The following is a 14284-nucleotide window of genomic DNA, read 5'->3' as shown; positions in this document are numbered from 1 at the left end:
CAGTGACCCAAGCCGGGAATCGAACCTGAGACCCTGGAGCTGTGAAGCAATTGTGCTACCCACAATGCTACCGTGCTGCCCCCCGATACAGAATAAACGTTCACAGCTTCGAAAGCCTTCACGGCGATCTTCCCGTCAACAGATCCTCTCCCGGTCCTCCGCTTGTCCCTGACCCCTTTAAGTGGAAACTCCACCTCTTGCAAAGGACACTCCGGTCGAACAGGTTCTGTTTAGTTTGGCAGGAAGGAAGAGTTGAGAAAGAGAGACAGAGAGTCAGGTGAAGGGCAGGCTTTAGGAGGCGGGGCGGAGAGGGGGGATGCGGCTGGGGGAAAACAAACAGGTTCTCAACCTGCCAAGTTTGCTTCAGTCCAGCATCGCGAGCAGGGCCGGTCACGTCTATCGCTAGCAAAATTAAAGTTAGCCTATTAACGGAATCAAGTTCACTAAAGTCAGCCGGTTAATCATCCACAGGCGGATTAAGGTAGGATTTACTTTCTCGGAAGACATCATCCCGCCCTTCGATTTGATTGTACAATCACGGCAAGGCACGGGGGTTTTCTTTCCCAGATATTCGGGGGGGGGGGGGGGGGGGGGGGGGAAGGATTCTGGCCCTTCAGGCCTTCTACCTGCACAGCCGCTGCTGGTCAGGGTGAGTATTCCTGTCGCTTTGAGGTTTCGCTGCTCAAATTCAGTGTTTTGTCCGGTTCCAAATCTACCTGCTGGACCTTCTGACGGCGTTGAAAAACGACCCCCCCCCCGATATTTCTCCAACTTCGGGCAGGACTAGAACACCTGGACGCGATTGTCAGGGCCCCCCCCCCCCTCCCACACCCCCTCTAGCAGCCGCCTCATCCTCGCCTTCGCCAAGCGCGCCCCGTGTCGCACTCTTAATCCGATCAACCCCAGCCTCGCGCACGAGGTTGAGGCATTTGTATATAAAAAAATACGTTAAGGACAGCCCGTTACTGGTATCCAACTAAGGGGCAATTTGACGGGGCCAATCCCACCGGACGCCCAGCGTGTATCTGAAGCCGGGACGGATCGCTTTGTGGCGAATCGCTTTCCCCGGTTTAATTTGGCAGCTGATTTTGCCGTTCCTGCAGCAGTTGTCCGGAGGGCTGTTCAGGCGAAGCCCTCCGCTGCCACGAGGCTGCCAGCAGGTGACCACCGACGGCTGTGGAGGACCGGTAGCCTTGGCCAAGCCGTCGCTTGGCACATGTTCGCCTGCTGCCCCCCAAGGTGTCGATCTACCCGCCCCAGATACCAGGGATGGCAGATGCAGATTGTACACCCTTCACTGGTCTCTTCCCTCCCCATCTCTGTAACCTCCTCCAGCCCCTACACCCCCTCCCTATCTCTGTAACCTCCTCCAGCCCCTACACCCCCTCCCTATCTATGTAACCTACTCCAGCCCCTACACCCCTCCCTATCTCTGTAACCTCCTCCAGCCCCTACACCCCCTCCCTATCTCTGTAACCTCCTCCAGCCCCTACACCCCCTCCCTATCTCTGTAACCTCCTCCAGCCCCGACACCCCCTCCCTGTCTCTGTAACCTCCTCCAGCCCCGACACCCCCTCCCTATCTCTGTAACCTCCTCCAGCCCCAACACCCCCTCCCTATCTCTGTAACCTCCTCCAGCCCCTACACCCCCTCCCTCTCTCTGTAACCTCCTCCAGCCCCTACACCCCCTCCCTATCTCTGTAACCTCCTCCAGCCCCAACACCCCCTCCCTATCTCTGTAACCTCCTCCAGCCCCAACACCCCCTCCCTATCTCTGTAACCTCCTCCAGCCCCTACACCCCCTCCCTATCTCTGTAACCTCCTCCAGCCCCTACACCCCCTCCCTATCTCTGTAACCTCCTCCAGCCCCTACACCCCCTCCCTATCTCTGTAACCTCCTCCAGCCCCGACACCCCCTCCCTATCTCTGTAACCTCCTCCAGCCCCTACACCCCCTTCGAGATCTCTGCCTCCCGCGCGACCACCAACCCCCCCATTCCCCCTCCCCCATTCCCATTGCTCCACCGTTGGCGGACGAGCCTTCAACTGTGTGGGAGGGAGGGGGGGAGGGTAGCCATCTCTGGAACTTATTTCCGGATTGGTTTGTCGGACGCCCCGAGCCAATCGCTTCATTGTTCCTTTTGTTTGCCAATCCGGGCAGGTGTCGGCGGGTGAGTTGAATGACAATTACGGCGATGAGTCTTGTCTTTCTGAGTTTCGGATCTACCTGTTCAACAGGCCCGAGGCTGTGTTGGCAATTTCTCAGGGAGAGCGCAGCGAACTATATATCCACAAGCAGTGCCCAACCCAGTGTCGGAATGCAATGGGGGCGTTTCCTCAAAGCAGTGTCGCAATGACAACCAAATTGCCTTTGTTTATCTTGAGATTGAGATTGTTTACTGGGTCAGCGACATCTCCTTGATTAAAGCAACAGACAACAACCCGGGCCTACACAGCGGCCGACACGAAGGCAGGACTTCCGGGAAAGCACCTCGCAGCCAATCACGCACCGCTTTCGGAGGTTCAGCTACTGCTGTGATGTAGCAAATGCTGACCCTCCGACAGTGCGGCGCTCCCTCAGTACTGACCTCCCACAGTGCGGGGCTCCCTCAGTACTGACCCTCTGACAGTGCGGCACTCCCTCAGTACTGACCCTCTGACAGTGCGGCACTCCCTCAGTACTGACCCTCCCACAGCGCGGCGCTCCCTCAGTACTGACCCTCTGACAGTGCAGTGCTCCCTCATTGCTGACCCTCCGACAGTGCGGCACTCCCTCAGCACTGACCCTCCGACAGTGCGGCACTCCATCAGTACTGACCCTCCAACAGTGCGGCACTCCCTCAGTGCTGACCCTCTGACAGTGCGGCGCTCCCTCAGTACTGACCCTCCCACAGCGCGGCGCTCCCTCAGTACTGACCCTCTGACAGTGCGGCGCTCCCTCAGTACCGACCCTCTGACAGTGCAGCACTCCCTCAGTACTGACCCTCCCAGTGCGGCGCTCCCTCAGTACTGACTCTCTGACAGTGCGGCACTCCCTCAGTACTGACCCTCCCACAGTGCAGCGCTCCCTCAGTACTGGCCCTCTGACAGTGCGGCGCTCCCTCAGTACTGACCCTCTGACAGTGCGGCGCTCCATCAGTACTGACCCTCCCATAGAGCGGCGCTCCCTCAGTACTGACCCTCCCACAGTGCGGCGCTCCCTCAGTACTGACCCTCCCACAGTGCGGCGCTCCCTCAGTACTGACCCTCCGACAGTGCGGCGCTCACTCAGCACTGACCTTCCCACCGTGCGGTGCTCCCTCAGCACTGACCCTCCCACAGTGCGGCGCTCCCTCAGTACTGGCCCTCCCACAGCGCGGCACTCCCTCAGTACTGACCCTCTGACAGTGCGGCGCTCCCTCAGCACCGACCCTCCCACAGTGCGGCGCTCGCTCAGCACTGACTCTCCCACAGTGCGGCGCTCCCTCAGTACTGACCCTCTGACAGAGCGGCACTCCCTCAGTACTGACCCCCCCAGTGCAGCGCTCCCTCAGTACTGCCCCTCTGACAGTGCGGCGCTCCCTCAGTACTGACCCTCCCACAGTGCGGCGCTCCCTCAGTGTTGACCCTCCCACAGTGCGGCGCTCCCTCAGTACTGACCCTCCCACAGTGTGGTGCTCCCTCAGTACTGACCCTCCCACAGTGCGGCGCTCCCTCAGTACTGACCCTCCCACAGTGCGGCGCTCCCTCAGTGTTGACCCTCCCACAGTGCGGCGCTCCCTCAGTACTGACCCTCCCACAGTGCGGCGCTCCCTCAGCACTGACCCTCCCACAGTGTGGTGCTCCCTCAGTACTGACCCTCCCACAGTGCGGCGCTCCCTCAGTACTGCCCCTCCCACAGTGCGGCGCTCCCTCAGTACTGACCCACCGACAGTGCGGCGCTCCCTCAGTACTGACCCTCCGACAGTGCGGCGCTCCCTCAGTACTGACCCTCCGACAGTGCGGCTCTCCCTCAGTACTGACCCTCCCACAGTGCGGCGCTCCCTCAGTACTGACCCACCGACAGTGCGGCTCTCCCTCAGTACTGACCCTCCGACAGTGCGGCGTTCGCTCAGTACTGACTCTCCGACAGTGCGGCGCTCCCTCAGTACTGACCCTCCGACAGTGCGGCGCTCCCTCAGTACTGACCCTCCCACAGTGCGGCGCTCCCTCAGTACTGACCCTCCCACAGTGCGGCACTCCCTCAGCACTGACCCTCCCACAGTGCGGCGCTCCCTCAGTACTGGCCCTCCCACAGCGCGGCACTCCCTCTGTACTGACCCTCCCACAGTGCGGCACTCCCTCAGTACTGACTCTCCCACAGTGCGGCGCTCCCTCAGTACTGACCCTCCAACAGTGCGGCGCTCCATCAGTACTGACCCTCCGACAGTGCGGCACTCCCTCAGTGCTGACCCTCTGACAGTGCGGCGCTCCTTCAGTACCGACCCTCTGACAGTGCAGCACTCCCTCAGTACTGACCCTCCCAGTGCGGCGCTCCCTCAGTACTGACCCTCTGACAGTGCGCACTCCCTCAGTACTGACCCTCCCACAGTGCGGCGCTCCCTCAGTACTGACCCTCTGACAGTGCGCACTCCCTCAGTACTGACCCTCCCACAGTGCGGCGCTCCCTCAGTACTGACCCTCTGACAGTGCAGCGCTCCCTCAGTACTGACCCTCTGACAGTGCGACGCTCCCTCAGTACTGACCCTCTGACAGTGCGGCGCTCCCTCAGTACTGACCCTCCCACAGAGCGGCGCTCCCTCAGTACTGACCCTCCCACAGTGCGGCGCTCCCTCAGTACTGACCCTCCCACAGTGCGGCGCTCCCTCAGTACTGACCCTCCGACAGTGTGGCGCTCACTCAGCACTGACCTTCCCACCGTGCGGTGCTCCCTCAGCACTGACCCTCCCACAGTGCGGCGCTCCCTCAGTACTGGCCCTCCCACAGCGCGGCACTCCCTCAGTACTGACCCTCTGACAGTGCAGCGCTCCCTCAGTACTGACCCTCCCACAGTGCGGCGCTCCCTCAGTGTTCACCCTCCCACAGTGCGGCGCTCCCTCAGCACTGACCCTCCGACAGTGCGGCGCTCCCTCAGCACTGACCCTCTGACAGTGCGGCGCTCCCTCAGTACTGACCCTCCCACAGTGCGGCGCTCCCTCAGTGTTGACCCTCCCACAGTGCGGCGCTCCCTCAGTACTGACCCTCCCACAGTGTGGTGCTCCCTCAGTACTGACCCTCCCACAGTGCGGCGCTCCCTCAGTACTGACCCTCCCACAGTGTGGTGCTCCCTCAGTACTGACCCTCCCACAGTGCGGCGCTCCCTCAGTGTTGACCCTCCCACAGTGCGGCGCTCCCTCAGTACTGACCCTCCCACAGTGTGGTGCTCCCTCAGTACTGACCCTCCCACAGTGCGGCGCTCCCTCAGTACTGACCCTCCCACAGTGCGGCGCTCCCTCAGTGTTGACCCTCCCACAGTGCGGTGCTCCCTCAGCACTGACCCTCCCACAGTGTGGTGCTCCCTCAGTACTGACCCTCCCACAGTGCGGCGCTCCCTCAGTACTGACCCTCCCACAGTGCGGCGCTCCCTCAGTACTGACCCACCGACAGTGCGGCGCTCCCTCAGTACTGACCCTCCGACAGTGCGGCGCTCCCTCAGTACTGACCCACCGACAGTGCGGCTCTCCCTCAGTACTGACCCTCCGACAGTGCGGCGTTCCCTCAGTACTGACTCTCCGACAGTGCGGCACTCTCTCAGTACTGACCCTCCCACAGCGCGGCACTCCCTCTGTACTGACCCTCCCACAGTGCGGCACTCCCTCAGTACTGACTCTCCCACAGTGCGGCGCTCCCTCAGTACTGACCCTCTGACAGTGCGGCACTCCCTCAGTACCGACCCTCTGACAGTGCGGCACTCCCTCAGTACTGACCCTCCCACAGTGCGGCTCTCCCTCAGTACTGACTCTCCCACAGTGCGGCGCTCCCTCAGTACTGACCCTCTGACAATGCGGCACTCCCTCAGTACTGACCCTCCCAGTGCGGCGCTCCCTCAGTACTGACCCTCCCACAGTGCGGCGCTCCCTCAGTACTGACACTCTGACAGTGCGGCGCTCCCTCAGTACTAACCCTCCCACAGTGCGGCGCTCCCTCAGTACTGACCCTCCCACAGTGCGGCGCTCCCTCAGTACTGACCCTCCCACAGTGTGGTGCTCCCTCAGTACTGACCCTCCCACAGTGCGGCGCTCCCTCAGTACTGACCCTCCGACAGTGCGGCTCTCCCTCAGTACTGACCCTCCCACAGTGCGGCGCTCCCTCAGTACTGACCCTCCCACAGTGCGGCGCTCCCTCAGTACTGACCCTCCGACAGTGCGGCGCTCCCTCAGTACTGACCCTCCCACAGTGCGGCGCTCCCTCAGTACTGACCCTCCCACAGTGCGGCGCTCCCTCAGTACTGACCCTCCCACAGTGCGGCGCTCCCTCAGTACTGACCCTCCCACAGTGCGGCGCTCCCTCAGTACTGACCCTCCCACAGTGCGGCGCTCCCTCAGCACTGACCCTCCCACCGTCCGGTGCTCCCTCAGTACTGACACTCTGACAGTGCGGCGCCCCTCAGTACTGACCCTCCCACAGTGCGGTGCTCCCTCAGTACTGACCCTCTGACGGTGCGGCGCTCCCTCAGTACTGACTCTCCCACAGTGCGGCACTCCCTCAGTACTGGCCCTCTGACAGTGCGGCGCCCCCTCAGTACTGACCCTCCCACAGTGCGACGCTCCCTCAGTACTGACCCTCTGACAGTGCAGCGCACCCTCAGTACTGACCCTCCCACAGTGCGGCGCTCCCTCAGTACCGACCCTCTGACAGTGCAGCACTCCCTCAGTACTGACCCTCCCACAGTGCGGTGCTCCCTCAGCACTGACCCTCCCACAGTGCGGCGCTCCCTCAGTACTGACCCTCCCAGTGCGGCGCTCCCTCAGTACTGACCCTCCCACAGTGCGGCGCTCCCTCAGTACTGACACTCTGACAGTGCGGCGCTCCCTCAGTACTGACTCTCCGACAGTGCGGCGCTCCCTCAGTACTGACCCTCCGACAGTGTGGTGCTCCCTCCGTACTGACCCTCCGACAGTGCGGCACTCCCTCAGTACTGACCCTCCCACAGTGCGGCGCTCCCTCAGTACTGACCCTCCCACAGTGCGGCGCTCCCTCAGTACTGACCCTCCCACAGTGCGGCGCTCCCTCAGTACTGACCCTCCCACAGTGCGGCTCTCCCTCAGCACTGACTCTCCGACAGTGCGGCGCTCCCTCAGCACTGACCCTCCGACAGTGCGGCGCTCCCTCAGCACTGACACTCTGACAGTGCGGCGCTCCCTCAGCACTGACTCTCCGACAGTGCGGCGCTCCCTCAGTACTGACCCTCCCACAGTGCGGCGCTCCCTCAGTACTGACCCTCCCACAGTGCGGCGCTCCCTCAGTACTGATCCTCCGACAGTGCGGCGCTGCCTCAGCACTGACCCTCCCACCATCCGGTGCTCCCTCAGTACTGACACTCTGACAGCGCGGCGCCCCTCAGTACTGACCCTCCCACAGTGCGGTGCTCCCTCAGTACTGACCCTCTGACGGTGCGGCGCTCCCTCAGTACTGACCCTCCCACAGTGCGGCACTCCCTCAGTACTGACCCTCCCACAGTGCGACGCTCCCTCAGTACTGACCCTCTGACAGTGCAGCGCACCCTCAGTACTGACCCTCCCACAGTGCGGCGCTCCCTCAGTACCGACCCTCTGACAGTGCGGCACTCCCTCAGTACTGACCCTCCCAGTGCGGCGCTCCCTCAGTACTGACCCTCCCACAGTGCGGCGCTCCCTCAGTACTGACCCTCCCACAGTGCGGCGCTCCCTCAGTACTGACCCACCGACAGTGCGGCTCTCCCTCAGTACTGACCCTCCGACAGTGCGGCGCTCCCTCAGTACTGACCCTCCCACAGTGCGGCTCTCCCTCAGCACTGACTCTCCGACAGTGCGGCGCTCCCTCAGCACTGACCCTCCGACAGTGCGGCGCTCCCTCAGTACTGACCCTCCCACAGTGCGGCGCTCCCTCAGTACTGACCCACCGACAGTGCGGCTCTCCCTCAGTACTGACCCTCCCACAGTGCGGCTCCTCCCCTCAGCACTGACTCTCCGACAGTGCGGCGCTCCCTCAGCACTGACCCTCCGACAGTGCGGCGCTCCCTCAGCACTGACACTCTGACAGTGCGGCGCTCCCTCAGCACTGACTCTCCGACAGTGCGGCGCTCCCTCAGCACTGACCCTCCGACAGTGCGGCGCTCCCTCAGTACTGACCCTCCCACAGTGCGGCGCTCCCTCAGTACTGACCCTCCCACAGTGCGGCACTCCCTCAGTACTGACCCTCTGACCGGGCAGCACTCCCTCAGTACTGACTCTCCGACAGTGCAGCTCTCCCTCAGTACTGACCCTCCGACAGTGCGGCGCTCCCTCAGTACTGACCCTCCCACAGTGCGGCGCTCCCTCAGCACTGACCCTCCTCGAGTGCGGCGCTCCCTCAGTACTGACGCTCCGACAGTGCGGCGCTCCCTCAGTACTGACCCTCCCACAGTGCGGCGCTCCCTCAGTACTGACCCTCCGACAGTGCGGGGCTCCCTCAGTACTGACCCTCTGACAGCGCGGCGCTCCCTCAGCATTGACCCTCCCACAGTGCGACACTCCCTCAGTACTGACCCTCTGACAGCGCGGCGCTCCCTCAGCATTGACCCTCCCACAGTGCGACGCTCCCTCAGTACTCACCCTCCGACAGTGCAGCGCTCCCTCAGTACTGACCCTCCCACAGTGTGGCACTCCCTCAGTACTGACCCTCCGACAGTGCGGCGCTCCCACAGTACTGGCTCTCCCACAGTGCCGCGCTCCCTAAACCTGACCCTCCAACAGTGCGGCGCTCCCTCAGTACTGACCCTCTGACAGTGCGGCGCTCCCTCAGTACTGACCCTCCCACAGTGCGGCGCTCCCTCAGTACTGACCCTCCCACAGTGCGGCGCACCCTCAGTACTGACCCTCCCACAGTGCGGCGCTCCCTCAGTACTGACCCTCCCACAGTGCGGCGCTCCCTCAGCTCTGACCCTCCCATAGTGCGGAGCTCCCTCAGCTCTGACTCTCCCACAGTGCGGCGCTCCCTCAGTACTGACCCCCCCGACAGTGCGGCTCTCCCTCAGTACTGACCCTCCCACAGTGCGGCGCTCCCTCAGTACTGACCCTCCCACAGTGCAGCGCTCCCTCAGTACTGACCCTCCCACAGTGCGGCACTCCCTCAGTACTGACCCTCCCACAGTGCGGTGCTCCCTCAGTACTGACCCTCCCACAGTGCGGCGCTCCCTCAGTACTGACCCTCCCACAGTGCGGCGCTCCCTCAGTACTGACTCTCCCACAGTGCGGCGCTCCCTCAGTACTGACCCTCCCACAGTGCGGCACTCCCTCAGTACTGACTCTCCCACAGTGCGGCGCTCCCTCAGTACTGACCCTCCCACAGTGCGGCGCTCCCTCAGTACTGACCCTCCCACAGTGCAGCGCTCCCTCAGTACTGACCCTCTGACAGTGCGGCGCTCCCTCAGTACTGACCCTCCGACAGTGCGGCGCTCCCACAGTACTGACCCTCCCACAGTGCGGCGCTCCCTCAGTACTGACCCTCCCACAGTGCGGCGCTCCTTCAGTACTGACCCTCCCACAGTGCGGCGCTCCCTCAGTGTTGACCCTCCCACAGTGCGGCGCTCCCTCAGTACTGACCCTCCCACAGTACGGCGCTCCCTCAGTACTGACCCTCCCACAGTGCGGCGCTCCCTCAGCACTGACCCTCCCACAGTGTGGTGCTCCCTCAGTACTGACCCTCCCACAGTGCGGCGCTCCCTCAGTACTGACCCTCCCACAGTGCGGCGCTCCCTCAGTACTGACCCACCGACAGTGCGGCGCTCCCTCAGTACTGACCCTCCGACAGTGCGGCGCTCCCTCAGTACTGACCCTCCGACAGTGCGGCTCTCCCTCAGTACTGACCCTCCCACAGTGCGGCGCTCCCTCAGTACTGACCCACCGACAGTGCGGCTCTCCCTCAGTACTGACCCTCCGACAGTGCGGCGTTCCCTCAGTACTGACTCTCCGACAGTGCGGCGCTCCCTCAGTACTGACCCTCCGACAGTGCGGCGCTCCCTCAGTACTGACCCTCCCACAGTGCGGCGCTCCCTCAGTACTGACCCTCCGACAGTGCGGCGCTCCCTCAGTACTGACCCTCCCACAGTGCGGCGCTCCCTCAGTACTGACCCTCCGACAGTGCGGCTCTCCCTCAGTACTGACCCTCCGACAGTGCGGCGTTCCCTCAGTACTGACTCTCCGACAGTGCGGCGCTCCCTCAGTACTGACCCTCCGACAGTGCGGCGCTCCCTCAGTACTGACCCTCCCACAGTGCGGCGCTCCCTCAGTACTGACCCTCCCACAGTGCGGCGCTCCCTCAGTACTGACCCTCCCACAGTGCGGCGCTCCCTCAGTACTGGCCCTCCCACAGCGCGGCACTCCCTCTGTACTGACCCTCCCACAGTGCGGCACTCCCTCAGTACTGACTCTCCCACAGTGCGGCGCTCCCTCAGTACTGACCCTCTGACAGTGCGGCACTCCCTCAGTACCGACCCTCTGACAGTGCGGCACTCCCTCAGTACTGACCCTCCCACAGTGCGGCTCTCCCTCAGTACTGACTCTCCCACAGTGCGGCGCTCGTACAGTACTGACCCTCTGACAGTGCGGCACTCCCTCAGTACTGACCCTCCCAGTGCGGCGCTCCCTCAGTACTGACCCTCTGACAGTGCGGCGCTCCCTCAGTACTAACCCTCCCACAGTGCGGCGCTCCCTCAGTACTGACCCTCCCACAGTGCGGCGCTCCCTCAGTACTGACCCTCCCACAGTGTGGTGCTCCCTCAGTACTGACCCTCCCACAGTGCGGCGCTCCCTCAGCACTGACCCTCCGACAGTGCGGCTCTCCCTCAGTACTGACCCTCCCACTGTGCGGCTCTCCCTCAGTACTGACCCTCCCACAGTGCGGCGCTCCCTCAGTACTGACCCTCCCACAGTGCGGCGCTCCCTCAGTACTGACCCTCCCACAGTGCGGCGCTCCCTCAGTACTGACCCACCGACAGTGCGGCTCTCCCTCAGTACTGACCCACCGACAGTGCGGCGCTCCCTCAGTACTGACCCTCCCAAAGTGCGGCGCTCCCTCCGTACTGACCCTCCCACAGTGCGGCGCTCCCTCAGTACTGACCCTCCCACAGTGCGGCGCTCCCTCAGTACTGACCCTCCCACAGTGCGGCGCTCCCTCAGTACTGATCCTCCGACAGTGCGGCGCTCCCTCAGCACTGACCCTCCCACCGTGCGGTGCTCCCTCAGTACTGACACTCTGACAGTGCGGCGCCCCCTCAGTACTGACCCTCCCACAGTGCGGCACTCCCTCAGTACTGACCCTCTGACAGTGCAGCGCACCCTCAGTACTGACCCTCCCACAGTGCGGCGCTCCCTCAGTACCGACCCTCTGACAGTGCGGCACTCCCTCAGTACTGACCCTCACAGTGCGGCGCTCCCTCAGTACTGACCCTCCCACAGTGCGGCGCTCCCTCAGTACTGACACTCTGACAGTGCGGCGCTCCCTCAGTACTGACCCTCCCACAGTGCGGCGCTCCCTCAGTACTGACCCTCCCACAGTGCGGCGCTCCCTCAGTACTGACCCACCGACAGTGCGGCTCTCCCTCAGTACTGACCCTCCGACAGTGCGGCGCTCCCTCAGTACTGACTCTCCGACAGTGCGGCGCTCCCTCAGTACTGACCCTCCGACAGTGTGGTGCTCCCTCAGTACTGACCCTCCGACAGTGTGGCACTCCCTCAGTACTGACCCTCCCACAGTGCGGCGCTCCCTCAGTACTGACCCTCCCACAGTGCGGCGCTCCCTCAGTACTGACCCTCCCACAGTGCGGCGCTCCCTCAGTACTGACCCTCCCACAGTGCGGCTCTCCCTATGCACTGACACTCCGACAGTGCGGCGCTCCCTCAGTACTGACCCTCCGACAGTGTGGTGCTCCCTCAGTACTGACCCTCCGACAGTGCGGCGCTCCCTCAGTACTGACCCTCCGACAGTGCGGCGCTCCCTCAGCACTGACACTCTGACAGTGCGGCGCTCCCTCAGCACTGACCCTCCCACAGTGCGGCGCTCCCTCAGAACTGACCCTCCCACAGTGCGGCACTCCCTCAGTACTGACCCTCTGACCGTGCAGCGCACCCTCAGTACTGACCCTCCGACAGTGCGGCGCTCCCTCAGTACTGACCCTCCGACAGTGCGGCGCTCCCTCAGTACTGACCCTCCCACAGTGCGGCGCTCCCTCAGCACTGACCCTCCTCGAGTGCGGCGCTCCCTCAGTACTGACGCTCCGACAGTGCGGCGCTCCCTCAGCACTGACCCTCCCACAGTGCGGCGCTCCCACAGTACTGACTCTCCCACAGTGCCGCGCTCCCTAAACCTGACCCTCCAACAGTGCGGCGCTCCCTCAGTACTGACCCTCTGACAGTGCGGCGCTCCCTCAGTACTGACCCTCCCACAGTGCGATGCTCCCTCACTACTGACCCTCCGACAGTGCGGCGCTCCCTCAGTACTGACCCTCCCACAGTGCGGCGCTCCCTCAGTACTGACCCTCCCACAGTGCGGTGCTCCCTCAGTACTGACCCTCCCACAGTGCGGCGCTCCCTCAGTACTGACCCTCCCACAGTGCGGCGCTCCCTCAGTACTGACTCTCCCACAGTGCGGCGCTCCCTCAGCTCTGACCCTCCCATAGTGCGGAGCTCCCTCAGCTCTGACTCTCCCACAGTGCGGCGCTCCCTCAGTACTGACCCCCCGACAGTGCGGCTCTCCCTCAGTACTGACCCTCCCACAGTGCGGCGCTCCCTCAGTACTGACCCTCCCACAGTGCAGCGCTCCCTCAGTACTGACCCTCCCACAGTGCGGCACTCCCTCAGTACTGACCCTCCCACAGTGCGGTGCTCCCTCAGTACTGACCCTCCCACAGTGCGGCGCTCCCTCAGTACTGACTCTCCCACAGTGCGGCGCTCCCTCAGCTCCCGACTCTCCCACAGTGCGGCCCTCCCTCAGTACTGACCCCAGATCTGGTGAATGGATGTGTCCATGGGGCTTTCTCCCGGGAGTCAGGAGATGAGTTGCTCATTGCAGAGTTCCCAGAATTCCCTGAAACACGAGTAGCATCAATGCCAGCAGGGAGTATTTGGGCCGAATAGCGTGTTGCAAGACGGTAAACCTGACGCCCTTGTGATTGCAGGATCCGCTCAATATGTCCGGGTTCCTGCCCGCCGTCGCGGCTGACTCTCCGAGTCCGGACAGCAAGGAGGATATCACGGAGCATGTGTTGGAGCAAGAGGACGATTCAGATTGCCCAGAGAGCTCAGGAACCTCCGAGGGCAGTGACTTGTGCCTGCTGCACTCCGCGGACACACTGGAATACCCCAACAGCGGCCCGCCACCACTTACCGTGCTGGGCGACCTCGAGATGGTCACCTTAGTGGGCGACCTACCGGCGAGCCAGCCGCGAGATGGCGTGCCTGAACCCCACCGTCCCGAGGGACACCGTGCCGCAGGCGACCTCTGGCCCGAGAAGGACGGCCTGCCGTCGGGCACGGTGCCCGTCGTCTTCGATCCCACGGTCCGCGTGGTTGGCGCGCCAACAGAGGCTGCCGAAGGGTTCTGGCCCGAGACCGAGAAGGCCCTGGACCCTGGCGCCGAGGATCCCGCTGGGCAGCCCTTCCTGACGGCGCCCGGCGGGCCCGGCGGCTGGTCGACCGCCCGGGGCTACCCGCCGCATGACGCCGAGTGGCCGGAGACGGAAGGGGACGCGCGGGCCGCGAAGCGGCGGCCCTGCGCCCGCTGCGCCCGGCCCAACCTCAAAGCCACGGCAGCGCTGGTGGGCTCCCTGCTCATCTACCCCTGCTTCCTGTACGGCGCCTACGTCTTTCTCCCCTTCGACGTGCCCCTGATGCCTGACCTCAGCACCCGGATGATCTACACCCTCCGCTGTGGCGTCTTCACCACTGTCCCCATAGTGATGGGTAAGCCAGCCCCTTCTGGCAGGCGTGACGTTTGGAGAGGGGGGGGTCGGTGCGGGCATGGGGGGGGGGGGGGGGGAGGGGGGGAGAGGGGGGAGAGTGAAGTGCCCATGCTCAGCCTGGGAAACTGAA

The 14284-nt window shown here is 63.8% G+C and overlaps 1 protein-coding gene across 2 annotated transcripts in view; it reads left to right on the top strand.

Annotated features, from left to right (window-relative positions):
* Positions 1 to 308: 308 nt before the first annotated feature.
* tmem79b (transmembrane protein 79b) overlaps positions 309 to 14284 on the top strand; it is a 52509-nt gene continuing 38533 nt past the window's right edge. The window contains exons 1-2 of one of the 2 annotated variants that reach the window (XM_072490565.1): positions 309 to 481; positions 13372 to 14155. In XM_072490565.1, the coding sequence (XP_072346666.1) occupies positions 13384 to 14155 (772 nt within the window). In that variant the 5' untranslated portion in view covers positions 309 to 481; positions 13372 to 13383. Of the gene's footprint in view, positions 482 to 579; positions 650 to 13371; positions 14156 to 14284 lie in introns of those variants that run through there. The other variant, XM_072490566.1, reaches the window with a different exon arrangement.

Source organism: Scyliorhinus torazame, chromosome 26 (genome assembly GCF_047496885.1).
Source record: "Scyliorhinus torazame isolate Kashiwa2021f chromosome 26, sScyTor2.1, whole genome shotgun sequence".
Taxonomy (NCBI): Eukaryota; Metazoa; Chordata; class Chondrichthyes; order Carcharhiniformes; family Scyliorhinidae; genus Scyliorhinus; species Scyliorhinus torazame.
The sequence above is the reverse complement of the archived record's forward strand: the minus strand, read 5'-3'. Positions and strand labels throughout refer to the sequence as shown.